The sequence below is a fragment of the Podarcis vaucheri genome (genome assembly GCF_965113315.1).
Source record: "Podarcis vaucheri genome assembly, chromosome: 7".
NCBI lineage: Eukaryota > Metazoa > Chordata > Lepidosauria > Squamata > Lacertidae > Podarcis > Podarcis vaucheri.
Window position 1 is genome coordinate 33,632,162 of NC_138765.1, and position 27,746 is coordinate 33,659,907.

Genomic DNA, 27,746 nt, shown 5'->3' on the forward strand with positions numbered 1-27,746 from the left:
GAAAGTTAAAATAAAAAAATTCCTTCCAGTAGCACCTTAAAGACCATCTGAAGAAGTATCTGAAGAAGTGTGCATGCACACGAAAGCTCATACCAAGAACTAACTTAGTTGGTCTTTAAGGTGCTACTGGAAGGAATTTTTTTATTTTGACTATGGCAGACCAACACGGCTACCTATCTGTAACTGTCAGAAAGTTTTTCCTGATGGTCATTTCAACACTCTTCTACTCTCCTATCCTGCTGTTCTTCTTGCTGGAAGAGGGGCCTCCAAATTTGCCACAGATTACTCTTCAGGTGAAATTAGCCTTTCAGTTTTAAAGAAAAATGTCATCTCAGTCTGTCCAAGGACCCCAGGAGCTCAAAAGGGCCTTGAATTGACTCTGCTGTCAACTCACTGTTCCTCTCCGCTGGCCATTTTAGTGGTGGGCAAGTGCCTGTGTTGGCTCCCATTCACAGTGGCCTCTTGGCAGCTTAATTTATCCAAAATGCAATGCCCCCCCCTCTCTATATATATCCCAGCCTATAGATCTCTAAAATCTATAGACCTATAAAATCTAGCATTTGGGGTAAATACTGTGCACTTGAGGTTGTGTGCATGGGGTGGTGGGGGTTTAGCCCATCACTGATACTGTGCCAAGGGCTCCTTAATATCCAAATAGACTTTTGGCAACCTGATGCAGCAATCTCTTGCTGATTTCTGCTACGGAGAATCCGAGCTAAGTGAGCTAATGTCCTTCTTTGTAACTTTGCCTAGATATATGAAGGCTGACTGTAAAATGCTCTTAGCACATGCTCAGAAGTGCTCCTTTATTTTTACTCCACAAGACTGAGTCCCCTAAATGCATATTAAAGCTTTAAGCTTTAGCTTAATGGACTGTTGGTGGACTTTGGTGGGTGACTATGACAATTCACCCCCCCCCCCCATTTCCAGACAACCCTTCTCTCCACGTGGTTAGAGGACTAAAGCTAGGGCATGGTCCTGATCCGTATTTTGTACTGTTGACCATTTGAGAAAGGCCCATCACTGCTATGGAGGCTATGAATTCCCAAGCCAGACCTGAGGCATCCTCAGCATGGATGTAGAAGTCACCCAAGACCACAGTTCTGGGTTCCTTCAACGCAACACTCAAGACAACCTCAGCCAGCTCAGTCAAATACTAACCTGTCTCTCTGGCCCCAACACCAGATGCAAGCCCTCCAGTTCCACACCAAGAGAGAGGGGTTTCCTGATGGTATGAAGTGGACTCCCGTGGACTACAACAACACAACCTGCACCACCACCACAACCCCATTCCAGGCTGGCCTGATGTTGCCCTGAGTAACTGGGTGGGAAGAGCTGAGTCAGATTTGGTCCACCAGGTTCCCCCACCCAGATCTTGGTGATGCACACCAGGTCAGCTTGCTTATACACAATCAAATCATGAATCAGCATGTTTTTACTACAGACTGGCCAGTTCTTCAGCAACAGGACCACCCAACTGCTAGGGGCAGTGGTAGAGCATCTATTGCATGCCCAGGCAGAGACCCCTGACCCCAAGAGCCACCCGGAACAAATGAATGACTCATGACAACATGTTGTGGGATTAAATTGGCCACAACTTTATTTAAACTTTCCTTGGCTTAGGAATTGGGTGTGTATCCCTCCCAGTCCCCAGCCAGGGATCTGAGGCACATCAGGGTAATCAGGTCTGTCTGGGAAGTGGGCTGGCTCTGGAAGACATTTGTTTACTCAGAGTGCCCGCCCTCATTTCACCTCAGCACTGGGGAGTGCACTGACCACCTTTCAGCGTATGGCAGTGACTCCCCTCTGACTCAGCCACTTTAATGGGGAACCCTGGGATCGCTGCTGTGGGGGGGGGGGAGGCATCACCACTTCACCCCTCCCCCACATTTAGGGAAGATAGACTAGGATTCCGCCCAAGGCCTAAAACTGCCAAAGTTGTGACTTCTGCTACGGGGAAGGCAAAACCTGCCAATGCAGGGAAATTCCTTCCCTGTCCCTTAACAGCAACCATCCTAAGACCGTAGCAGCACCTGCATATCTGTGGTGGGGGATATCAGGCACAAACACAAATTATCATCCCTTCAATGTCTTCCTCTGTAATGTCTACCCATCCCCTCAACCACTTAGACTCAGTATGACCCATGCAACTGTTTGGCACAGGCTGCCATTATGGCCACTCACATAAAATGGCTTTAGAAAAAGATGTGATTGATTAGAGAAGGGTGGGACTTCTTTATGGCAACCAATCAGGAACTCCAGAAACACACCTTCCACTTTCAGCCACAGTATGGATCTAACCTGGAAATGCTTGAGGAATGCAATCTTGCAAATTGTGACATGGACTGACCTAATCAGCACCTCCCAAACTAATGTGCAGATCTGAACATAGCTGTCATCAACTTTCATACTCATCCAAATGCTGCGACTCAGTTCTTGGCTCACAAAAAGCATCAGAATGTGTTTACAAATGCATATTCAAATGTGGGTTTTCATGTGAGTTTTATTTAAAATGCAAATTATCATAGAAAAGGAACAGAACAGGTTTACGAGTGACAGACGGATTGGAAAGAAACTGATCCTGTGCCTAATCTGATTTAGGGGAGGGATCGATGATACCATTGTGTGCTTCTCAGCGTCTTGTGGTTGGCTGTTGTCAGCATATAAAATGCTGAGAAAAATAAAGATTTCTTTTTATTGGAACAGCATCCAGCAAGCTATTTATATATCGGTCACCTTGGTACATTTCTGTTGTAAAGGCACTGTAATTTTGCTTTGCTGATCTGACTTAACTGTGTGACTCATTAGTGTCTTGCCCCTCTGGAGCAATCCTAATAAATATGATCATTTGCCTAATCCAACTACAGACAGGCTCCCTCCTTGGGATAAATATGGCAACTGAGGATCTATGGAGGGGAGCAATGGAAGTCCAGCAAGCAGACAGTCACAGAACTGGAGTCAAAGCTTTCAAAAGACAAATATGCACCCCTCCCCACCAAAAAGGACATAAAGCCATGGGTTTCTTTTTGTGGTGGCAGAGCAGGTCAAACAAATTACGTCTGGTTCTAATGAATGCTCACATTTAGTTTAGTTCCTTGGTGTGTTTGCGTGTGTTTTGGATGTGGTGTAGTCAATCAGCCTGGTGTTTGTAACTCCACTGGCAGTGTTTATGAAAAGCAGCAGCAGCAGCAAGCAGAAAGAAATATTTTAAAAAGTGCCATCACTGCCACAGATCAATGCATTTTAAAATTAAAATGGCTCAGCATTTATCATGTGCAAGGAGTGAACCAAGCCAGACTCATGGGTGAAGGGGAGACAGTAGTTGTTGCATCAGGACAAAGCCTCACAGTGGCTTTGGTTTTTTTTAATGTGGTTTATTTTTATAATGTGTTTGTTTCACTATTTATATGCTGCCTTTCAGTGTGCATTTTGTTCAGTGGCTGAGATCCTGGTTTTGTTCCTGTTGGCAGGAGTATTCCCTGAACAGATTTACACTCATATGCAGGGATGCCAACAGGATTTCCTGGGCCCAGTACACTGTGTGTGGATTGAGCCTCCAGCATCCCACCCCCTCCCCACATCCGTTAAGAATTGCTGCATATGTACACGTAACAACTTAACCTAGCCTACCTCACAGGGCTGTTGCAAATATAAAAGGGGGGGGGGGAGAGAGGAAAACATCCACAACCTTGAGCTGCTGGGTGGAAAATCAAGATACAGATCTATGCCCCCCCCCCCCCGGCAGCTTATGCTCACTAGACCTGTTGGGCTGCTAGGTGGTTACAGGGATGTGGCTAATGATAAATTTAAAAATGCTAATAATAAAAAGTCTGTTTCCTGCCTGCCTTTCTCTGATTTTGAATGGGTGTGTGGGATGGGAGGCAGGTTTGGAATTAGGGGGGGGAGCCCTAAAAATCAAGGAAAAGGGAATCTGGGACACAACCAGACATTACATGTAGATCCGCAGCAGATCTAATGTGTAGCTGCCTGCTGGGACTAGCTTGTATGAGTGAGGCATTCAGGCAGCTTGCAATTCATGCTCCCCTGCTGCATGTAGTCTTTGCACACTTGAGTTCTCCTTTGAACTATCCTCTTTTTTTCTAAGAGCGTTTTAAATTTACCATATTGTTTTATAGTCTCTTATCCTTTCTTTGGCGATCACTTGTAGCCGAGTAGGATTGTCTTCCATAAACACGGTTTATCCTTAGAGCAGACCTGTAAAGTAGAATGTAGTGCAGTTTTAGCAAAACAAAAGGAACTGTGACTTAAAGACTAATAAATGGATAAATATTATGGCATAAGCTTTATTTGGCTATTGGATGCCTCATTCCTCATAATCTATGTACGTTTATGTAATTATACATTTGCTCACCTTCAAATTACTACCGGGCTATTGCTTTATTTCTGCTATCCCTTTGGCTGATAGGGTGCCAGAGCAATGTAACAATGAGTAATGCATAATGAGCCTGTGGCAGCAGAAATGTTCAATTAGGTCTCTGGATCTGATGGGCTGACTTAAAAAAAATTTAAAGACAAGACTCTTGCCAATTGGCTTATTGAGAAAATTGATAGGGCTCATGAGCAAGATAGTACTATTACACTCATGCTCTGCTTGTTAGGCATCTATAGGCATCTGGTTGTCCACAGTGAGAAGAGAATGCTGGACTGTAGAGGTCTTTGTCTGATCCAGCAAGGCTGCTCTTATGTTTCTATGTTCAGAAAGCAGTGAAACAAACAAAGGCATTTATGGTGGCTGCTGTCCTCTTATAGCACTCTCACTCTGTTAGCAGAAGTTAAGAACTCCCTTCATGCTTCGTGTTCCAACTTTCCTTAGAAACAACCAATTGATTTTTGAAATTGAGACCTAAGAGTCTGGGGCTTCTGTTGGCCTTGGACTCCCCTGAAGTGTGATCCCTTTTTCACATCTGTCAGTGGTCCTGCTCATGTGGTTCACCTAACAGTGAAGGACTGGGGGGAGGGGGAGAGATGACTCTTGCTGATTCCCTTTTCAGCCCCTTGCATTTCCACAAATTAGAGAGAGGTGGCACAAGGAGCTGAATGAACAGGGGGGAAATTGCCCCTCAACAAGACTCTTGTCAGCCGGATCTCCTGCTCAATATGTTCATGAACGAAAGAAGCACTTGCCTTCATGATAGTCTAGTTCAGATCAAAGCCATTGAAATCAATTAGTTGTTTTGTGGCCTTTGAGTTTATGGGGGAGCTAGTCATTACTATGATTGGGCTATAATCTCCTAATGATTCAGTGATGGCTCTTGTGTTGCCCAGCTAAAATCCTGCCGCAATAATGGAGCTTCTGTCATATTTTCTCCTTTCCTCTTCTCCCCAGCCCAGAACTGCAGTTACGTTTTGCGAGGTCCAAACGGGACAATACAAAGTCCAGGATTCCCGTACGGCTATCCAAATTATGCAAACTGTACATGGACAATCACCGCCAAGGAGCAGAACAGAGTGCAGCTTGTATTCCAGTCCTTTGCGCTAGAGGAAGATTTTGATGTGCTGTCTGTCTACGATGGGTTGCCTCAGCAGGGAAATCTAAGAACGAGGTATGAAAAAGGAGGGTTTAAAAAAATACCTGTCATTCAGAGAAGGGAAATGTTCACAAGCACATTAAGATGTCTGTTGGTTGGATTAGAACACTTTGAATGAAGGTTTTATGTTGCAATAAAAGCAGGTCCTAGCTCTATTTCTGTAAAGTTATCTCAGCTGTCTGGATTTCACACACTTGATAAGGCCTCAAAAATATTGCTAAGCATGTTCGATGGCATAGTGTTATCAGTGCAGTTGCTGCCTGAGACATCTGGAAAAGTTAATTAGAAGTTGTTGCTAGAGGAACTGAGCTTGGAGAGGAAGCTTTCTAAAAGTCAAGTCCCTCCCCTCCCTGCAACCCGATCTTTAGGGATAGCAGATAAATAATTGGCAATTTGTGAAACTCTTAAAACTGAGAGGTTTTGCACCCCCTCTCCAGTCTTTGAAGTCTCCCTCTTCAAAACCTTATACTGTTCATTTTATATATTAAAAGTATTTCTGTACCAATATATCATAAAATATCAGGGTGCTTTGCAGTTAAAATATAAAACACAGGAACACAGTGTTGTTGTTTTTTTAAAAAAATAAAAATAAAACGCAGATAATAGTTAAGATGACTGGTAAATCATTTTTTAAAAAATAATAATTTAAAAAGCCACAAAAGTGTGTCAGCATAAAATGGTTTTCAAGAGATGCCTGAAAGTCAAAAGCAAGGATCCCTGTGAAATCTCTGCTTGAAGAATGTTACCCAACATGGGACTAACAGCACTAAATCCCTGATTTCTACTTGAAGTCTGGCCCCCTGTAACAACTAGCAATACTAGCAATGCTCCAGATGGTCTAAGTGATCAAACTGGAATATAAGAGGTCATGCTGGGATATATCAAGTTGAGATGTACGTAGTCAGGAAAGGTTTGGCTTCTTGGACTTTGGTCTCCACTTCCTGGAGGAAGGACTTCTGGCTAGAGATGGGCTGCATGTTGCATCTCACAGCAGTTGGCAATAATGTGTTTGCTAAGAGTCTCATGAACCTGACTAGGAGAGCCATAAACTAAATCCTGAGGGGGAGGGAGACAATATTACAGATAACAGGGGAACACATGGTACTGGAGATAATAGCTTCATTGTTGCACAGGAAACTGAGGTGGTGGTACAGAAACTTGCCAAAGGGCAGGAAACTACAAGAAGGAAGCAGCTTGTGGTGTCAGTTTTCTCTATACTAATGCACAGAGTATGGGAAACAAGCAAGAAGAATTGGAGCTTTTAATACAGGATGGCAAATATGACCTGGTAGGCACTACTGAAACCTGGTGGGATGAGACTCATGACTAGAATATATGAATTGAATGGTATAACCTGTTTAAAAGGAATAGACCAAACAAGAAGGAAGAAGGAGTAGCATTATATGTAAAGGATGCGTACACTTGTGAAAAGATCCATGACCTGGAGCACAGAAGGCAGATTGACAGTATATGGAGGAAAATTGTAGGAGATGGAAACAACAGTGACGTTACTATGTCACCTCCAAGCCAGACTGAAGAATTAGATAATGCCTTCCTAGAGCAGATTATCAGACTTTCAAAACGGAGAAATATAGTAGCCATAGGAGACTTCAATAAACCTGATATCTGTTGGAACTCAAACTCTGCCAAGAATGTTAGATCCAACAAATTCCTAAATTTCCCCATTGACAGTTTCATTTACCAGAAGGTAGAAGCAACAAAGGGAACATATATCTTGGACTTGGTCCTCACTAAAAGGGAGGGTCCTCAACAAAAGAGAGAAACTGATCGATGAAGTGGAAGTACTGCAAACCGTGGGAAGAATTGATCATGTCCTCTTGGGTGTCATGATACAGAGGAAAGAGAAAGCTGAGTGTAATTGGATGTGCACTCTTGTCTTTAAAAAGCTTCAAAAAGCTGAAAGAACTACTGGGTGAGATCCCATGATCAGAAATACTACCAGCCCCATGATTCTCAGTGGGCAATGATTCCATACAGGTCATTTGCTACTGAGTGTGCAACCACTGGGGGAAGAAGGGGCCAGAGGAAAAAGAGTGTTGGCTAAATTAGATTATGCTTTCTAAGTGCTTGTACTGAACACATGAAAATCCCTCAGAGGGGTTTTGAGCATGGAGTACGGATCACTTGAAGAGCACAGTTTGTTGTTTGGGACAAGCAGCAGGATGCTCACACATTCCTTGTCAGTACACCAGCCCCCTACTTTGTTTCTTGGTTATTTCCTCAGAGTTTAACAAAAGCATGTTCATTAAGCCAAGTTTATTACACAACAGCATTTGATTTGCATTTCATTCAGATTGCAGAGTTTCCTAGTGCCAGACTCCATGTATAGTCCAGCAGATGATTTTCAAATATGTGTGGCTGTAGCTCAGTAGTGAATCCTATGCTTTATGTGCAGATGTTCCAGCCCCAGTCTTTGACACCCCTGTCTACATGGACCTCAGGCAGCAGAGCTGGAAGACTGCCTGACACCTTAGATAATTGCTGTCTATCAGTAGTTTGACTGTGCTGGTGTGAGATGGGCCACATGTCCACTTTGTACAGTAATCTGAGGAGCAGCATCCTGAAAAGGTCCAGGTGGAAGCTGCAGACTGCCTTTAGCAGGAAAACTTCATTGAAGAACTGAGTGTTTTCAGTCCTCTTGGCACATACTCATGCCTTGGCTCCCTAGCCGATGGAGATCTCACTATGACAAAAACTTCAGAACCAAGCAAAAGCTATGATAATGGAGGGCCATGATCTCCCATCATTGATTTGAGGCAGGAATTAACTGGGTGGATTTCTGTGTGACCCAATTATGTGCACAAGGTCAGATGTTGACAACTTTTAATGGTCCCCTCTGGCCTTCAAGTACTCTGAAAGTTATCATGTGTTACATTATACAGTAAGCCATTTGCTCTCTGGTATAACTTCAGAACAAGTCCCACAACCTTTGAGTGTCTCTGTTAGCTCAACTGGAAGAATCTGGGTTAAAGAAGCAGAAGTTACAGTGGAAACCAGCTGCTCTGCTGGTGTGAGAGATGAGCAGAGCAGAGCAGTGCCAGTAAATAAATTATACCTTTTGCTTATGACAATGGAGGTTTCACTTCCTTTCTTTTTATTATCTTTAAGAGCAAGTTTGTGCAAATTTCTTACTTTATTACTTAATTCCTAAAAGGGAAGGGCTGTAGCTCAGTTGTACAGCATCTGCTTTGCATGCAGGAAGTCTCAGGTTTAATCCCCAACATCTCCAGTTAGGGCTGGGAAAGCACCTGTCTGAAATCCTTGAGAGCCACAGCCAGTAAATGTACTAGACCAGGCATCCCCAAACTCGGCCCTCCAGATGTTTTGGGACTACAATTCCCATCATCCCTGACCACTGGTCCTATTATCTAGGGGTGATGGGAGTTGAAGTCCCAAAACATCTGGAGGGCCGAGTTTGGGGATGCCTGCACTAGACAATACTGAGCTAGATGGACTAATGGTCTGACTTAGTTTAAAGCATCTTCTTTGTCCATGTAGGTGGTGGCACCTTCTTCAAAGAAGTCCTTTGGTGGTATTCAACACTGACAATAATAATAATAATGGAATTTATATACCACCCTAGACTCTCAGGGCGATTCACAGAACAAAATCAAAATAGAAAACCACAAAATATATAATCAAAATAAAAACAACAATCCACATCCCCCAACAATGAAGTCTAGTTTCCTTTTGAGTGAGGTACAGTAATGAAGAGGGATGCAGGTGGCGCTGTGGGTTAAACCACAGAGCCTAGGACTTGCCGATTAGAAGGTCAGCGGTTCAAATCCCCACGACGGAGTGAGCTCCCGTTGCTCGGTCCCTGCTCCTGCCAACCTAGCAGTTCGAAAGCACAAAGTTCAAAAGTTCAAAAGTTCGAAAGCACAAAGTGCAAGTAGATAAATAGGTACCACTCAGGCGGGAAGGTAAATGGCGTTTCCATGTGTTGCTCTGGTTCACCAGAAGCAGCTTAGTCATGCTGGCCACATGACCCGGAAGCTGTATGCCGGCTCCCTCTGCCAATAAAGTGAGATGAGCGTCACAACCCCAGAGTCGGTCACAACTGGACCCTTTACCTTTACAGTAATGAAGATGCCTGGTGTCTTATTGCTACATTTCTTACTCTCAGATATACAAGCAGATTGGAAGTAAGGGGACTCATAAAAACAAGGTGGAAACCCGCCAAATCTTACACTGGATTCTCATCATCAACAACTAATAATCAGCTCCCTGTCAGTGAACATAAGCTCATCAGCACTGAGCATTAGCAACTAATCAGCAAGAACACCTGGTCATCCTTGTTCTTCAACAAACATTTTGACTGATTCTCTTGAAGAACATTGGCAATGAGAGTCTCCCGAGCATTGAAGAGGACAGGTGGGAAGTGAAGGTGCTCATTCAAAAGAGACATTCTTGAATGTGTGCTTTCAGTGACCCTCGTTCGTATGAAACTGATTGGACTTTGAAACTCACTTGGGGTTATGTAGTTGGGTTTAGTTATTCCCTTGTTTTATTGAACCAACCATAACCAAGCTGTGAAGTTGTTTATGGCGTTTGAGTTTCTATATTAACAAAATGAGAATAGCCTCCTAATTTTTCATCTGTTTTGGTGACAGGGAGCCCCGTGCACTAGCTGGCTTGCTTGTAGGTGACTTAAATCACTTTTAAAGAACAAAAGTAACATGCACTGCCCCCGGCCCCATCCTGCAAAACCATTGAGGTGAATGTCAGTGATGGTGCTACCAGAAGACCAGCCCCTTAGTGCCATGCCAGTCACTCCTGAAGAGAAGGCAGGCAGGCAGAGTTTAGCTAAGCGTACAAACTTCAAATTAACTTGCAATCAATCGTGGTTTGAATTACAATAATATTAGCTAGGGGCCATGTAAGGCTTGGTGCACATCCAGTCTTTTCAAACCCATCAGGTTCACTTTCCAAACTGCCATACATTTGTGGCAGCACAACTTAAAGCAAAATGTATTTTAAAATATCTCTTTGGGGGTTTTTTTTTCCTGAAGGGGGAAACCTTTACATATCCCCATGTTAACCCTAATCCTCTATGTGGTTACCTGGAAGTTCCATTAGCTTAAATGAAACAGACAGAGCAATCGAAACTAGAGGCATGATTTATGTCTGCTGGCAACATCCCAACTTAAAAACTTCATTCAAACCCTGTTCAGAATCATCGGGGAGGGTCTGATGCCAGCAGAAATCGCCTGAGCCCAGTGGAAGAAACACAAAGATTCACACAGCACCCACAGCAACACCACTGATGTCACATAATCAGCACACACTGCTCACTCGGCAAGCACAGCACCCCCACCACACACAATCATGAATGAACATGGACAAACACCCTCCCCATGTACAGGCAAACAGGTATATATGGCACAGCCAGAACACACACACAAACAGCAAGACCAAGCAGAACATTAAACAGACACAGACCTGCCCAAAGTCCCTAGTGCCCAGTGATGGCAGTCTCTCGCACACAGGCCAAGGAGCAAGCCATTAAAGTAAGGTTTGCTGCAAGCATGGAAGGCGATGCAGCCCCCAAATGGCACAGCAGCTCAGAGTAGAGACAGGCAAATCGAACACCCTCTCTCACAGCAGGTCTTGACAAACGTTCACCACACTCTGCTGCAGGGGACCAGAATGGCTGCAAGAGGCGGTGACTGTGCTGCAAACCCTCTGTAAGAAGGTTGCTGTTGTCTGCAGCTGTATCTTCCCAACGCCCCCCACAGTGTGTTGTCAGTGCCAAGTTTAAATGGTCAATCTCCCCACTTCCCCCTCTTCCTTTTTGAGGGTATGGTGATGCTGAGCAGATCCTGTGGGCACTGACAGCATGCATCTATGCCAGCATTGGTTTTCCTCTGCTGGATGGGTGATCTCTCTCTCTCTCTCATATATATGTATATACACACACCAGCATACCTGGGGCTTTAGTTTCCTAGTAAATATACTTAGAATCATAGAGTTGGAATAGACCACAAGGGCCATCAAGTCCAACCCCCTGCCAAGCAGGGGGTTAAGATTGTCCCATCCTGAAAAATGAATTTTAAAAAGAGTTTAACCCATATCTCATTGTTATGTGCTTTATCAGCATTTTGATTTTGGTTCTACTAATATTTTTTTCTGCATCCTTTCTTTATAAAACTTTTTTAAAAAAGAAAAAAAACTCACAGCTGTTGCCAATACAGAATTTTTGTTTCTTTTCTAAGCTATCAATTTTACGTGCCCCCCCAACTTCCTCTCTCTGCTTTCCAAATGTACTCCATTCATCATCTGCCTGCTAGCCTTGAAGATGGATGACTGTACATCATTTATCAAAGCTCATGCCACCAACTTGCTGGCCAGAAAAGGGGAGCAGGGGAGGACTATAGAGGAAAGTTTCTGGAAGGAAAGATGAACAGGTCCATCGATGAAACGTGCTCCAGTCAAGTGTATAGGATGAAGCCCCATCTGCATTTGATTTCTTCTTTTTCATGGAGAAGGTTGCTCTTTGGAGCAGAAATGTGGCAGAAGGGAGAAAGTGCATATCCCTTTTCAAAGATTGTTTTTCTGGTTATAATTTCCCTGCCCCAAATGCTTTCCCTCTGTGCATCTCCTTTTCCTGCATAGGAATGGGGGAGAAATTTGATGTAGTTCGCATTTAAAGGTGAGCTTACCTAATTTACACTTTGAATTGAAACATAGGCAACTTTTGAAATTCACACTTCTCTGAATTTTGCAATGCGGTTCTTAAGCTAAGTAATGTGTACAAAAGTGAATATACATTGCTGGTAAAGTGCACATAAAAATGCATGTTTTAGCAAAAAGGATGCAAAATGTGTTGTGTTATGTTATGGGAAATGGGCAAAAATGTGTATATTAAGCAAAATTTCCTATGTAAAATTAGGAGAAATTAGCACTAAAATGCAGATTGATCTTGATAAGAACTGAATTCAGGATTGGAAAAATGAGAAATTGAGAATCTGAAATTGGCTCAGGGGAAGATGTCATGAGGTAACTCCTCCAAGAGAACCTTTTTTGGATTAGGAAGAAAACAAGGGAAACTGTCTGGGTAGGTTGCAAAGCACTGGATAAATTTTAATGAGGAAACAAACACACAAAGACACACACACACACACACACACACACACACAGCATTGTCAACCACTGTGCAGCCATATGGTAAACTCAATCCTGCACACACCAAGATTCTAAAGAATTTCTAAAGTCCCCTGTACACAAGGCAGAAAAACATAAGCCTCTACATATGAGGTCTCCACTCAGCTCTTTGAATGACAAATATTAGTAAATGTTGCACTTTAGATTTAGTTACTAATAGGAGTGCACCTGCTCAGAGTGCCAGTCAGCCAGCCAGCCATTCCCTCTTCCAGGTTACTCCACTCTGTTCTTCCCACCCCTTCCCCATTTTTCTTTTCCAATTGACTTTCAACATTCCATGGCTACTTAGCATGCTCCATCCTCCTTGAACTGTTTGGGCTTAGGGTTCCTCCTCACACACTTAAGATTAATTGTTCTTTTTTCCTTTTTGGTATGTTTGCAGTCTCAGCTTCCCTAGGCATGCATTTACCTCCTCTCGTTCCCTTGTTCCCCTGCTTTGGTTTCTTTCCGTTGCCAATCACCACCTGACACCTGAAGAAGGAAATGATGGAGCCATATAAATTGAGGTTGGAACAAGAGCCTATGTTTTGATATCCCTTCTCCCTTGTTGTCCATGTTCTGATTATGGACCCTGACATCAAAGAGGAAACATTTGCTAGCACTGCTACTGTAAGATTAGAGGAAACAGTAGAATCTCTTATCCATTATTCAGTGAGCATCTGTTGGCATTCGTGTGCTGTTCAATGGCAGCCGCTGAGCCCGGTGCCAGAAACATACATCATTTGTTAATGGAGAAATGCCCTCGTCAGATCTGCGAATGAGTGCTATTGGCTTTAGAAGCGTCTTAAATGCTTTTGCAGCTGTAAAACTTGGCCTCCTCAGCAGTGTGATCAACCGATGAGAGACATAATTTTATTATTGTTGTCATTATTGTTAAACAAAAATTTTATTGTGTGATTGTGTGAAGGGAGGATCAATTATTAACCAGGTTGGTCAGTGTAAAGATCATTGGCAAATTACCTGTTTACCTGTTTGATTCATCTTGTAGTTATTCTTGCAAGAGAATTGGGCTTCAATGATTTTCAGTTGTATGTGCTGAAACCTTGAAAGTTTTCAAGGATAGCCCCAGATAGAGTCCACTGGAATCATATAATCAAGAGGTTAGTAGAGGATGCACGACTGTAACTAAGCCATTCCAGGAAAGGCAGTAGCTACTGAACCAGCCATAGCTAGGTAAAGGTGCTTCATGACATTGGAGCCAGCTGGGCTCCAAAAAACACCAGTGACTCCAAGAGCACCTGCAAGCTATAAACCTGCTTGCTCAGCAGGAGTGCAACACTATGCAGAGCAGGCTGTCTACCCAATCTGCGTGTGCTTTTTAGTTTGGAGAAAAAGGTAAGAGGCAACATGATAGAAGTTGTAAAATTAAGCATGAGGTGGAGAAAGCAGAGAAAAGCTTTTCTCCCTCTCAGTGATGGAATTTGTGTTCCTATAGTGAAGCTGAATGTTGTAAGATTTGGGACAGATAAAAAAAAGTACTCCTTCATGCAGCGCATAGTTAAACTTTGAAAGTTGCACCCCCGGGTGGTAGTGATGGTCATCAACTTGGATGGCTTTAAAAGAGGATTAGACCAATTGATGGCAAGTAACTGTGATGGCTGTCTAAACCACAGAGCCTAGGGCTTGCTGATCAGAAAGTCAGCGGTTCGAATCCCCGTGACAGGGTGAGCTCCCGTTGTTCGGTCCCTGCTCCTGCCCACCTAGCAGTTTGAAAGCATGTCAGAGTGCAAGTAGATAAATAAGTACCACTCTGGCGGGAAGGTAAAAGGCATTTCTGTGCACTGCTCTGGTTCACCAGAAGTGGCTTAGTCATGCTGGCCACATGACCTGGAAAAAACTGCGGACAAACGCCGGCTCCCTTGGCCTATAGAGTGAGATGAGCACCACAACCCCAGAGTCGTCCGTAACTTGACCTAACAGTCAGGGGTATCTTTACCTTTAGCCGTGATGGCTATGCTCTGCCTTCATGGTTAGAGGCGAAAATGCATTTGAATGCCAGTTGTTGGTATCATTTGCACTTCCATTTTTAAAAAGGTTTTAAAGGCTGCAAGATCCATGATGGATCTTGCACACCACGTCTGTTTTGGCTTTTAGGTACTGCAGGATCTGGGAAAGCTCCCAGGAACAGTAGGAGTTCACTCAACAAAGCTCAGCTGAGTCCTTTTATCCACAAGCAGGGTGTGATGACTGCACTCTTAGAATTCTGGGTCCATGCTGCGTGCTTTGTCACCAGGGAATCCCCTTGGATTGTGTGCTCTCTGCCTTCATCTTTGGGAACTTTGAAGAAACAGTCGTGCTTCTTGAATGGTCAGTTGCTGCTGCCAAGTTTGCCCTCCACAGAATGCTGCTCCTTTAATAGTGTGTTTGGGTTCTTCAGGGGCCATGAGACCTCTTCAGCAGATGATGTGAATCTGGGTCTGAATCAGAGGGGTCTGGGTTGTAGCTCATGTGGATGTAGATTCATGATGAGCAAGGGGGCCTGGGGTCAGCACAGTTCATCTGGCATCCAATGAGTTCCTTGCTAAGCTGGAGACTGAATCTTTACCTCTCCAGTTAAAATGAAATCTTTCTGTGCTATGGATCACTTCATTACTTAACTTGGCTTGCAACCTCTGCAGAATATACAAAATAGCTGTATTCAGGGAAATTATATGTGTCTGCATTAGCTTTTCTGAAATACCAATCTTGCTGCGCTGGAGGGATGTGGGGAGTTTATTGTTTGTCATGTTGTATTGGCTTGCCGGGAGTTAAATGCACTTAACATCTGTGTGCTGCTGTTGGAAAATAATAAACTATGCACTGTTTGTCTCGCACACATATTCACCTGAGAAAGGTCAGATAATCAGAGGTCCTGTCATATCACCTTAGGGAGGTTCTGAATATTTATATGTGACTTCGACTCCTGCTACTGTACAAGGCAAGAGACAGGAAGGACAGTCAATGTTGGTCTGGGGAAAATGATTCGGCATATTTCTGCAATGGTGAGAAATTTGAGAGTGCATGAAATCAGGCTTTATTTTTCTTATTTGTAAAAAAAGGTGTTTAGCACCCCCCACTTTAGCCAAAGCTTCCAAGGTAGCTGACACTTTTCAAGAACAGTTTAACACAACAGAACTGCAATTAAAATCATAGTGGAAGAACCACGAAACGAACATAAACCCAGCATAAAAATATGAAAATTAAAACCAGAAGCTCTCAAAAGTTATATATTAAATGTATGGGGAAAAGGTGGTCACCTAGCTCTGAAAAGATAGCAAAGATAGCTAGATACCAGCTGAGTGTTCCTAGAGTGAGCATTCTACAGCTGGGGCACTACCACAGATAAGGCTCTGTCTCTGTAGCCATGCACAACACAATAACAGGTAACAGTAAGGCTGCATAGGACTCTGAATTGTACCTGGAAACAACTTGAAAGCTAATGAGAGATCTCTCTCAATTAGTTCCTGCCACCTGGAATATATCTAAAAGTAACTCTAAATTTGTTTGATGTATTCTGATCCAACTATAGCCAGTTGGTAGGCTCGACACTGAGCTCTAACCTGTGTCTGGTCCGATTCAGAATGAGTTTTCCACCACCGATGCTCTAGCCCTCAGCCCTGGAGAAAACCATGGGGCTGTCCGGGCTCAATGTAATCAGAGAGGGTGCTTCAATAGCCCTGGTTAACTCCACATTCCAGTGGGCCACCAGGGAAACAGCAAACAGTTATAAGTAGCAGCATCAGTATTGGTGTTGCCCTTCTGGCCACCAGGTCACATCCTTTGCAATGCCCAGGACCTAGCATCCATCTGGGCCAGTGTGTATGTGTGTGGCAGTGGCTGCCACCCAAAAACCGTGGAGAATATTTATAGAAAATTCTGCAAAGTGGTCTTTTTTTCTGGGAGGAAAGGGGCTGAAGAACTTCTCAGAATTCCAGCCCCAACCAAAAACATGTCTTTCATGACATTTTTGGCTCAGCTCCAGTCACAACTATGCCCAAGGTGTAACATGACAGCTTAAGGATGGTGAAAGGTAGCAGAATCACAAGTTTTTGTTTATTAGATTTCTGTACTTCAGCACTGATTACCTGGCAGAGCACAGTTTTACTGGTTGTGCCAGTCAAATGCTGGCTGTCAACCCTAATTATTTTTGTCAGTTGTCTGGGAGCAAAATCTCCCCTCCTCCAAACATTCAGATTTGTAATTTATCTTCATCTGCCCCTGCTTCTAGCCTTTGTTAGCCATTTAACCTTCCAGTACCATATTTTTCCTCATCAGTCAATGGAAGCACCCGGCTCCCGAACTCTGAGGTGTCACTGTGCTTGAAGGTTTGCAAAAAAACCAAAGACCCTCAAAGTGGTATGAATAGGATGTATTTTTAGCTTCTCCCTTCTCCCATTTGAAAGGAAGGGTCTCCCTAATGCTGACCCCAAATGCTTGCCGCTAGCAGATTTTGCAAATTGCTGCTTCCACACTTAAAAAAGAGAGAGAGAAAGCAGAACAGCTACTCTGTTGCCGTGAATGAATGGGGATTTAGATCATTTTATAAATGTCTCTGTTCCTCTTACAGCCATAAAAATGAATTGTGTTATATAAACACACATACCTGATGATCATTTTGACCTTCAATTAGTGTGGTTAATGAGAGAGACGGCTTGTTGGAGGAGAAAAATAGAACAGGAGATGCAAAATTACTGTTAAAAAGGGCTTGAGAGGAATTATGTAGATGGGTAATGGAAATGGAAGCATAGACTGTAACACAGGCTGTGCATGCTAGAAAAACTGGAATTCTGCACTAAGCAGGGCACAATTCTGCAACTTGACTTGGCCAGGATGCCCAAAATGCTGGTAAATTCCAGATTGGATTATTGCAATGTATTCTACTTGGGGCTGCCCTTGAAGACGACCCAAAAACTTCAACAGTTCCAAAATGCAGTAGCAAAATTATTGGCAGAGGTTGCTTTTAGAACTCTCATAGCCCCTTGTTTTAAAACAGCCACATTGGCTGCTAGCTCATTTTTGGGCCCAGTTCAAGGCGCTGACATTAGTGTTCAAAGCCCTAAATTACTTCGGCCCCAGATATCTGAAAGACCACCTCCTTCCATACAAACTCAAATAGGATCATTTTTTATTCTGAAAACATGGAGATCCTAGGGAGTGGGAGTAGATGTAGACCCCTCCCCAATAGTATTCAGAACTGCACCACTTGTAAGGCTGTTGCAGAGCTAGGCCTGAAACTGGCGAAGGGGGTGGGGTCGGGAGCAAGTAGGTAGTCCAGGTCAGGTGAAAGTTAAGATCCAGAGCACCAACCATATTTCTGAGGGGCCAGTGGCTGGTTCATAGTCAAGCTCAGAAAGCTGGTTAGATGGTATGACAAGGCACAGGAGTCTAGAACAGCTACAACTTCTGACGAGTTGCTTAAACTGAGGAATCAAACCCAGGGCAATGTTTATATAAGGCCAGCTGGACTCCTATTTGCTCCCCAGATCACTTGGTCTGGCTAGGCCAATGAGTAGCAGTACCCCCTCCGACCATTATCTAGGTGGCACAACAGTGTCCCAAAAATCATGTCCATAGCTTTTTTCACCTGACAATTGGCCTGGTGGTACAGGGGATAAGGAACCTGGCTCTTGCTGCCAGAGTCTCTGATGTGAGCTCCCTGGAAACTTACATCACCTTTGTTTCTCCTATATAAGTGAATGACAGCCAATCCTTCCTTTGGGGAATGGCAGAATGGAGACACTGGGGCACAGCATGCCTACCACCCCTGACAGTGGATGGTCTGACCAACAGGTACCCATTTGGAGGTGCAGGCTAAGGCCCTATATATCAAACTGCAGGCATCTAGCATTTATTGACGGTCTTAAATGTTGTGGGAGGCATGTGTAGGCCTGCTGTTTGGGGAAGAATTGTAGCTCACTGCAGAAAGCCCCAGGTCCCAGTCCCTGCCATCTGCTGGTAGGGCTTGGGATGGGAGAGACTCCTGTCTTGAAACCTTGGACAGCTGTTGCCAGTCAGTGTGGATCAGACTAAGCAAGATGAACCCATTGGATTGAGTTGGAATAAAGCAGCTCCCTATGTTCCGTTGCAGGATGATGGTGACCGGATCTGAATTTCTCCCTCTCCCTTTCTTTGCCTGCCAAACATAAAGGGTCTCTAGCTGGTAAATAATATGTGCTATTCCCCAGTGATGTAATTGCTTCTTAAATGGAGAAACATGAGCACAGATGCAATGGGGTTTCTGAATGGGCATCACTAAAGTAAAAGGGGTGAGGTTACAAGGGCAAAACAAACTGCCCGTGTAAGAGATGATTTGATTTCCCTCCCACTACTGACACCACTCCTTTGGCTTTTAAGCAATAAAGATGGTTAATCTTGTACTATCATTGCATATAACTGGAGTTCTATAATATATCAGAGACAAAGACTGTGTAATAAAGAAGTTCAGTTATTTCTCAATAAATGATTATACCAGCATAGATGTATGTATATTTTTGTTTCATATATTATGTGGGGAGAATGGGAGTGTATGCAGGGACGTACACACACAGTAGTCGTGACCTTCAGAGTTTCCCAAGGGAGGCACCTCTTTAGCTGCTATATTTCCCTTTTATCAAAATTAATGGCTGCCTACGAGAAGCAATGCAATCTTAGTAGATCATTGGAGATACAATGAAATTGTGGAGTGCTATTGCTAGAGATATCAAATTGCTAGAGATATCAAATGGAGAACTGACAAATCTTTTGCACCCATTGACTTTAATTCATTGCTGCTGCTGGGCTCTCTAAGGGGAGGGAAGAACAATGCAGCTTTGAGAAGCAGCTTAAGAATTGGGAAATCGTGCTCAGAGAGCCAAGCTTCAAAAACCTTTTCTTCGTTCGGTATAGAAAACAATCGTTGGGTTTTCAGAGCTTTGAAGAAATGTGTTAGCAGCCTCAACTAATGAATGCTTGCTTCCCCGATCCCCAGAAGGTAGGAGGAAGGTGTCTGTACCTTGAGTCCTCAGGTGGAGCTGGTAATGGGTTTGGAGTTTTCACAGAAAACCTATGGGAACCATTTGGTTTCATTTTTATTTAAACATTTATACCATGCTTTTTGGGGAACTGCCTCCACAAAGGAGCTTGCAATCTCAAATAAAAGCCAACTCCATCTGATAATAAAATATAAACAATACAAGATACAACTAAACAATAAACCAGCATAAAATGTGAAGGGCAGGGAAAAAATGTAAAGCAAAATACAGATTATAGAAATAACATGAGAACTAACAATTTTTTTTTAACACTGTACAAATAAATAGGCTTATCTGGGAAGGCTTGGCAGAAAAATGATTTTCTATAAACACCAAAACCACAAGAAAGTTGGGTCTTGCTGCTCTTCTTTGTTGTTGTTGTTGTTTAGTCGTTTAGTGGTGTCCAACTCTTCGTGACCCCCTGGACCAGAGCACGCCAGGCACTTCTGTCTTCCACTGCCTCCCGCAGCTTGGTCAAACTCATGCTGGTAGCTTCAAGAACACTGTCCAATTATCTCGTCCTCTGTCGTCCCCTTCTTCTTGTGCCCTCCATCCTTCCCAACATCAGGGTCTTTTCCGGGGAGTCTTCTCTTCTCATGAGGTGGCCAAAGTATTGGAGCCTCAGCTTCACAATCTGTCCTGTTGTTGTTGTTTAGTCGTTTAGTGGTGTCCGACTCTTCGTGACCCCCTGGACCAGAGCACGCCAGGCACTTCTGTCTTCCACTGCCTCCCGCAGTTTGATCAAACTCATGCTGGTAGCTTCGAGAACACTGTCCAACCATCTCATTCTCTGTCGTCCCCTTCTCCTTGTGCCCTCCATCCTTCCCAACATCAGGGTCTTTTCCGGGGAGTCTTCTCTTCTCATGAGGTGGCCAAAGTATTGGAGCCTCAGCTTCACAATCTGTCCTTCCAGTGAGCACTCAGGGCTAATTTCCTTAAGAATGGATGCGTTTGATCTTCTTGCAGTCCATGGGACTCTCAAGAGTCTCCTTCAGCACCATAATTCAAAAGCATCAATTCTTTGGCGATCAGCCTTCTTTATGGTCCAGCTTTCACTTCCATACATCATGGATCACTGCCTTGATGTGGCGAAGGGGCTTGAATAACTCAGAGAAGCTATGAACTATGCCGAGTAGGGCACCCAAGATGAACAGGTCATAGTGGAGAGTTTTGACCAAACGTGATCCACCTGGAGGAGGAACCGGCAAGCCACTCCAGTATCCCTGCCAAGAAAACTCCATGGACAAAGACAACAGGCTGCTCTTCTTAGGGAAAAGAAATCCAGAACTGGTGCCACAATGCTAAAAGTTTGTCTTTGAGTCATAGCATGCCTTTCCTATGGCACCTGCACCATTAAGCCTAAGTATTGGTCACTCCATCCCTTCATGATTTACAGCTAGGTTCTGGTCCAGCTGTGCACTGGTACTGACTTTCCCCTCCTGCCAATTAATACAATGCAAGGGGCAGCCACATGCTGTCAAGTGGGCTATTTGGTGTTTCCTCTGAGTCTTTCCCTTGTTCGGTGTCATCTCTGCTCCTGATATCCCAGGAGAGAGAAGGGAGAGCCAGAGTTGGACTCAGGAAGGCAGCTCTGAGGTCAGCTGATTCCTGACAGTGACCCACTATGCTGAGGATGGAATGGCACATGGCAAAGAGTCCAAGCTGTCATTGAAAATGGCAGCTCCATGTCCAGTCGCCTCCCATCCCCTGCTTCATAGTGTCTACCTCAGTTTGCCTTAGACTAAGTATGAGAGAAGCGCTGAGTTAGGCACATTCAGTGGCAATTGTATTCTTTTCTCGACTTCCTTTCCTTTCTCCTCCTCCTGGTCCAGCCTTGAGAAGGAGATTGTTTCATCTGCTTTTAAACTAACAATAGTTTATTGTTTCACCTGACACGGAAGAACTCTAGTTAGCTGAAACTATGATTCATTAACAAATTGGAATAAAAAATCATGGAAACAAAAGCTTGTGATCTCCTAATGACCATGTCAGAGGAGGAAAGGGGACAAGTGAGCAGCTGAACCTGAGGGTCACTGCTTTTTGTTCTTATAATCCTAAACCATCATTAAGTGTTGGGATGGTGAATCTGTTGCCCTCGAGATGTTGCTGGACTACAGCTCCAATCACCCCTAGTATTAGCTGGGGCTGATGAAGGTTGGAGCCAAACAACACCTGGAAGGTCACAGGTTTCCCACCTTTGCTTTAGCTCTGGGTGCAAAACAGGCTATCCTTTCTGGCTTCTTTTCTTAAAGTTTCCTGATACATTTCCTATTCCTTGGAACATCTGCATGGTATCAGTGATCTCTCTTGAAATGCCTCTTCAAAGCCCGCCTTTTCTATGAAGTCTTTGGCTAAACCTCTGTTTCTATTCATAACCAAAACAAATCCCAAGGAAACACAACTGTGTGTGTCTACCCTTTCCTCCTTTTCTTCTGTCTTCCAATCCCAAAGGAGCCCCTAGACAACCATTCCAAGATGATATAACAATTAAAATAATTATTTAAAACACACAAGCAGAAGCAGCAATATGAAGCATAAGAAAGATGCCAAACACATTTTTAAATACCAATAATAATAATAATAATAATAATAATAATAATAATAATAACACTTTATTATTTATACCCTGCCCATCTGGCTGGGTTTCCCCAGTCACACTGGGAAGCTTCTAACAGGAGATTAAAATACATTAAAACATCAATCCTTAAAAAACTTCCCTAAACAGGGCTGCCTTCAGATGTCATCTCAACGTCAGATAGGTGTTTATTCCTTTGACATCTGATGGGAGGGTGTTCCACAGGGCGGTAGCCACTACCGAGATGGCACTCTGCCTGGTTCCCTGTAACTTTGCTTCTCGCAGCGCAGCCAGAAGGCCCTCGGCGCTGGACCTCAGTGTCCAGGCCAAATGATGGGGATGGAGACGCTCCTTCGGGTATACTGGGCTGATGGTGTTTAGGGCTTTAAAGGTCAGCACCAACACTTTGAATTGTGCTTGGAAATGTACTGGGAGCCAATGTAGGTCTTTCAAAACCAGTGTTAAGTGGTCTTGGCCACTCCCAGTCATCAGTCTAGCTGCTGCAGTCTGGATTAATTGTAGTTTCCGGGTCATCTTCAAAGTTAGCCCCATGTAGACCACGTTGCAGTAGTCCAAGCGGGAGATAACTAGAGCATGCACCACTCTGGCAAGACAGTCCACGGGCAGGTAGGGATGGAGCTGGTAGACAGCTGCCCTGGACACATAATTGACCTGTGCCTCAATGGACAGCTGTGAGTCCAAAACGACTCCCAGGTTGTGCACCTTACACAGGACCTTCACCGCCTTCACTGGTTCTGAATTGAAAGAGAGGTAGAGCTGGGTATCATCTACATACTGATGAACACCGAGCCGAAACCCCCTGATGATCTCTCCCAGTGGCTTCATATAGATGTTAAAAAGTATGGGGGAGAGGACGGAACTCTGAGGCACCCCACAAGTGAGAGCCTAGGGGTCAGAACACTTGTCCCCCAAAACCACTTTCTGAACACAGCCCAGGAAGATGGAGCAGAACCTCTGTATAACAGTGCCCCCAGGTCCAGAAGGATGTTATGGTCAGTGGTGTCAAAGGCCCCTGAGAGATCCAGCAGAACTAGGAAACAGCTTTCACCTTTGTCTCTAGCTCGCTGGAGATCATCGACCAGTGCGACCAAGGCAGTTTCAGTCCCATGATGAGGCTTGAATACCCTAATTACTTCTTAAAAACAGCCATGATGTTTTAATCAGTAACGGGACCAAATGGGTTCTTCCTTGGGAGGGCTTGCAGGACAAAATACCATGGCCCAAAGGGCATTGCCCTGTGTGCTCACCTGTCCCATCTCTGAGCATAGCAAACTCCAGAGCAAGCCCTCAGATGTTGACCTGACAATATTGGTAGGCACAGATGATACAAAATGTCTCTTCATGTATCCCCCCCCCCAAAAAAAATCATTTTTACTTTGCTTAATTTTGCCTCTGTTGTCTTCCCACACTCTGACTAAATTTAGATTGTAAGGTTTTTATTGGGGGGGGCAGGCAGCTGTCATTTGCTTGCATTACTCTGCAAAAGGCATCTACACAAATGGTGCATGTTAAATAAAAATGAGATGATGATTGATATTATTAATAACAATAATAATTATTCCATCTCCTCTGCTGAGAGAACAGCTGTCTTCAGCTCTCCCTCAGTCATTACCAAGTGGCAATCTCCCATCAGGCTACCTGAACTGTTTCCATCCCAGCTGGTAGTTATGAGAAGTGGAACTGTAACTGGTGTCTGAGCTTGATTTTTTTCACTCTTCCTTTCCCATTCCCATTTTTCCTTTTCTGTTGTTAAGATGATAACCCCAAGGCTGGTACTGATTTTTTTATTTATTTTAAAGCTTTTATTATACGAAACAGATAATATTCCAAACAACATATACAGCATAAACAAATCTAAGCAGTATATATAACGACAACATCAAATCCTGAGTGCAGGTGGGAGGATTTCTATATTTTCTCTCTCTTAACTTTAGGCTCTTTTGGGGACTATCCTTAGAAGTAGCATCTCCCAGCTCTGGACTTTTGTTACAAAATTTAAGGAACCTTTTAAGAACTCCAAATCAGTGCATGCTTGCTATTGATTTTTGTAAAAGGCTCTGGGGTACTTTTTGGATGAAGAGTGGGGCAAGAATGACTGGACAGAAGAAAGGGGGGGACTGTATGGTGTGGGCCAGAGCTACATTCACCCTTCATTAGCAGGCCAAGCCATGGTCTTCTCCCATTGCTCCAATCTATTTCGGGCATAGAAGTTTATTTACTGTGGATCATATGCAGCGCTGACAGAAGTGAAGCATCTGACAGCAGAGCTACGCCTACACCAGTCACATATTTATGGAGGAAGCCTGTAATAGCTGGCAAAATCCTTGTTTGCTGTGTCGATTTGCACTGTCTATCCATATTTATTTCAGCCATCAGCTGCTGTTCATCACAGCGAGATAGGATGCTGTTGTCTTAATCCTGAGTCTATGGTTAATGGTCTGTGTGCATGTTTTTCTATCAAGCTTAGAAACTGAGTAAACATACATTTCTCAATTTTGGTTCTTAATCGCCCTGGTGCCCATGAATCACAAATACCCTCCATATGGGAAGAATGGTGCATGGTTGATACTATTTTTAAGAGTACTGCTTCTGCTTTAGTGCTTTCTTATGACTTTTTAGTCACCTTGCTAAGATTTCTGGCTATTCACACCTGTCTAAACAGACGTCCTGAACTTCTGTAGTGTGCAGGTGACACCAGAAGTTATGTAAGAGCCACTCAGTGGTAGTGCAGATGAGAGGCAGGAGTGTTTTTCAGGGCTGAATTCAGATTCAAAAGCTGAAAGAAAGGAACTGGATGGGAGAGAACATCTATACATCATTGTCCATGTCTACATGTTGGTATTTTCTATTTCCAAGTAGCTCCCTCATATTCTTGAACCACCATTGGGAAGGGTCAGCTAGGAATGATTGGAGTGGTGTTTTTCCTGCCATAGTGGACAACTCCTGGGTTCTGATGTTGGCAGAGTGTTTCACTTACACTAATTAGACTGGTTATGTGTTGAGTGTTGTGCCATTGTCCTCTAATCCAGGGCTGGGAGACCTTTTTCAGCTTGAGGGTCACGTTTGCTTCTTGATGACCTTCTGAGGGTCACATGCCAGTGGTGAGTGGAGCCGAAAGCAAAGGTGGATGGGGCAACACATGTAAATCTTACGTTTGTACAGTAAGCTGGTTTCTACACACAATCACGTTATTGGGGGGGGGGGTAGAAGAGTCTGCTGCATCAGGCCAGTGGCCCATCTAGACTAGCATCCTCTTCATGTGGCCAACAAGATGGCTATGGGAAGCAGGACCTGAGCATAGCAGCTCTTTCCCCTTCTGTGAATTCGAGCAACTGGTATTCAGAAGCATTTTGTCTTTGATGGTGGAGGTAGAGGCTGGTAAGGACTCTGTTGAGCTAAGATATCAGAATTCTCATTGGTTCAGGAAAAGTAGATGCAGACCTCCTATTCTCCCCACTGCCAGGGCAAAATGAGACATTCTGTTCCACCCTCAGCATAGGTGCCAAGTGTCTAGGGCCCTGGGTGCTCCAGACCTCCCAACATTCCACATGAAGGGGCTAGGCACCCACAATTTTTTGTGCTGGGGCTGCGCATACCACGGGTGTGCAAACATCAGACACCCACACACCCGTGGCATGCACAGCCCCAGGCACTCATGGCCCCGGTGCCAAGTTGGCAGGCCTGACCCTCAGTAAGGTGCTAAGGAAATACGGGCCATGAGAAAGAGAGAGAGGCACAATTCAAGAGCATTGGAGATATTCTGTGTATCTTGCTTCCTCATTGGACAATGAGGAGCACTGATAGTCCCTTGTCCAGGCTTTCAAATCCTGCAGTAGACCCTGCCACTGTTCCAGTTCTAAGGGGTCAGGACAGTGGTGTACAAAAAGATGTGACCCTTGTTAATCTATGTCCTTTCTTGCTTAGATTGCTGCTATCTCTTTGGATTCTCTTTTGACACTGGCAGGTGTAGTTTGATGACATTTTCACCCCATCTGTCAATCTAGGAGAGTGCTCTTGTGCCTAAGTCCTGCATCCAGGTTTCCCACAGGCATCCTATTGGCCACTATGAGAAAAGGGTGTCATACTAGATAGGTCATTGGTCCAGCATTCATTATTCTACCAGGACTTCCTTCCTTCCTTCCTTCCTTCCTTGACAATAGTCATTCAGCCCCCAATCCAAGCATTAGAACACAAGAATGCATGGTAATTTGAACAAATTGGTAAACAATGGTGTTTTCGGGAGGGGAAAAATAATTCTAAATGGAACTGTTACAAAGCTATTACGGAGGGAAAGGCAAAGAAGGGGAAGAAAGGAGTAAAACAAAACAAAACCCTGAGAATCCTTGAGTAGTCTTGAGTGGGGGTAAAAAAAATACCCACAAAAATGGCACAGCATGGCTGTCATTTATCCTAAACTGCTTTAAATTGTTGATTGGAAGGATTTAATGAAAAATGCCAAATCATAAATGAAACCATTTCATTGAAAAATGAAGAGAGAGATTGAGGGAAAGTGAGCCATTTTGTGGCAATGGCCCGTAGGTAGTAATACCCCCCCCTTTTGACATTATTGATTGTATGCCGCATATTCTCCTGGCAAGAAACATAATTAACCGTTCTGTCAGGCTCGCTACATGGAACCGCTTGTCAAAATTTGTCAGATTGATGTTTTTGTTGCTTAGGAGAAGCAGAAATAGAGCCGAAATAGCCAGAGACATCTTTAAAAAGAAATAAATAAACAAAACAAAATAATACCTTTTGCATGCTTGGACTCCGCAAGCAAATTCTTAAATTGGGGGGGGGGCAATCCATGGAGGTGTGTCTCAGTTCTTGAGGCTTGGCCTGCCAGGTGCTAATTTTTAACAGTGGTCACAATCTTTATCCATTTAACAGAAGCCCACACCAGAACACATAACGATGACTAACTTGGATGGCTTTAAAACATTCATTTAGAAAAATTCGTGGAGAGCATAAGAAAAGCCTTGCTGAATCAGACCACAGACCCATTTAATTCAGCATTCTGATCCCACAGTGGCTCACCAAGTGCCTGTAGGAAGCCTGCAAACAGCACATGCTTGCAGTAGCCTTTCCATGCATGTTTCCAAGCAACTGGCACCCAGAGACTTGATGCCTCTATTACTGGAGATAGTAAAAAGGTAAAGGGACCCCTGACCATTAGGTCCAGTCGTGAACGACTCTGGGGTTGTGGCGCTCATCTCGCTTTATTGGCCGAGGGAGCTGGTGTACAGCTTCCGGGTCATGTGGCCAGCATGACTAAGCCACTTCTGGCAAACCAGAGCAGCGCACGGAAATGCCGTTTACCTTCCTGCCGGAGCGGTACCTATTTATCTACTTGCACTTTGACGTGCTTTTGAACTGCTAGGTTGGCAGGAGCAGGGACCGAGCAACCTCATTGCAGGGATTCGAACC

The 27,746-nt window shown here is 44.0% G+C and overlaps 1 protein-coding gene across 4 annotated transcripts in view; it reads left to right on the forward strand.

The window, feature by feature from the left end:
* The window catches only part of CSMD2 (CUB and Sushi multiple domains 2), a 492,929-nt gene that overhangs the window by 57,679 nt on the left and 407,504 nt on the right, over window positions 1-27,746 (forward strand). For all 4 annotated transcript variants that reach the window (XM_082233181.1, XM_082233177.1, XM_082233182.1 and 1 more), the window contains exon 2: window positions 5,348-5,564. In XM_082233181.1, the coding sequence (XP_082089307.1) occupies window positions 5,348-5,564 (217 nt within the window). The remainder of the gene's footprint in view (window positions 1-5,347; window positions 5,565-27,746) is intronic.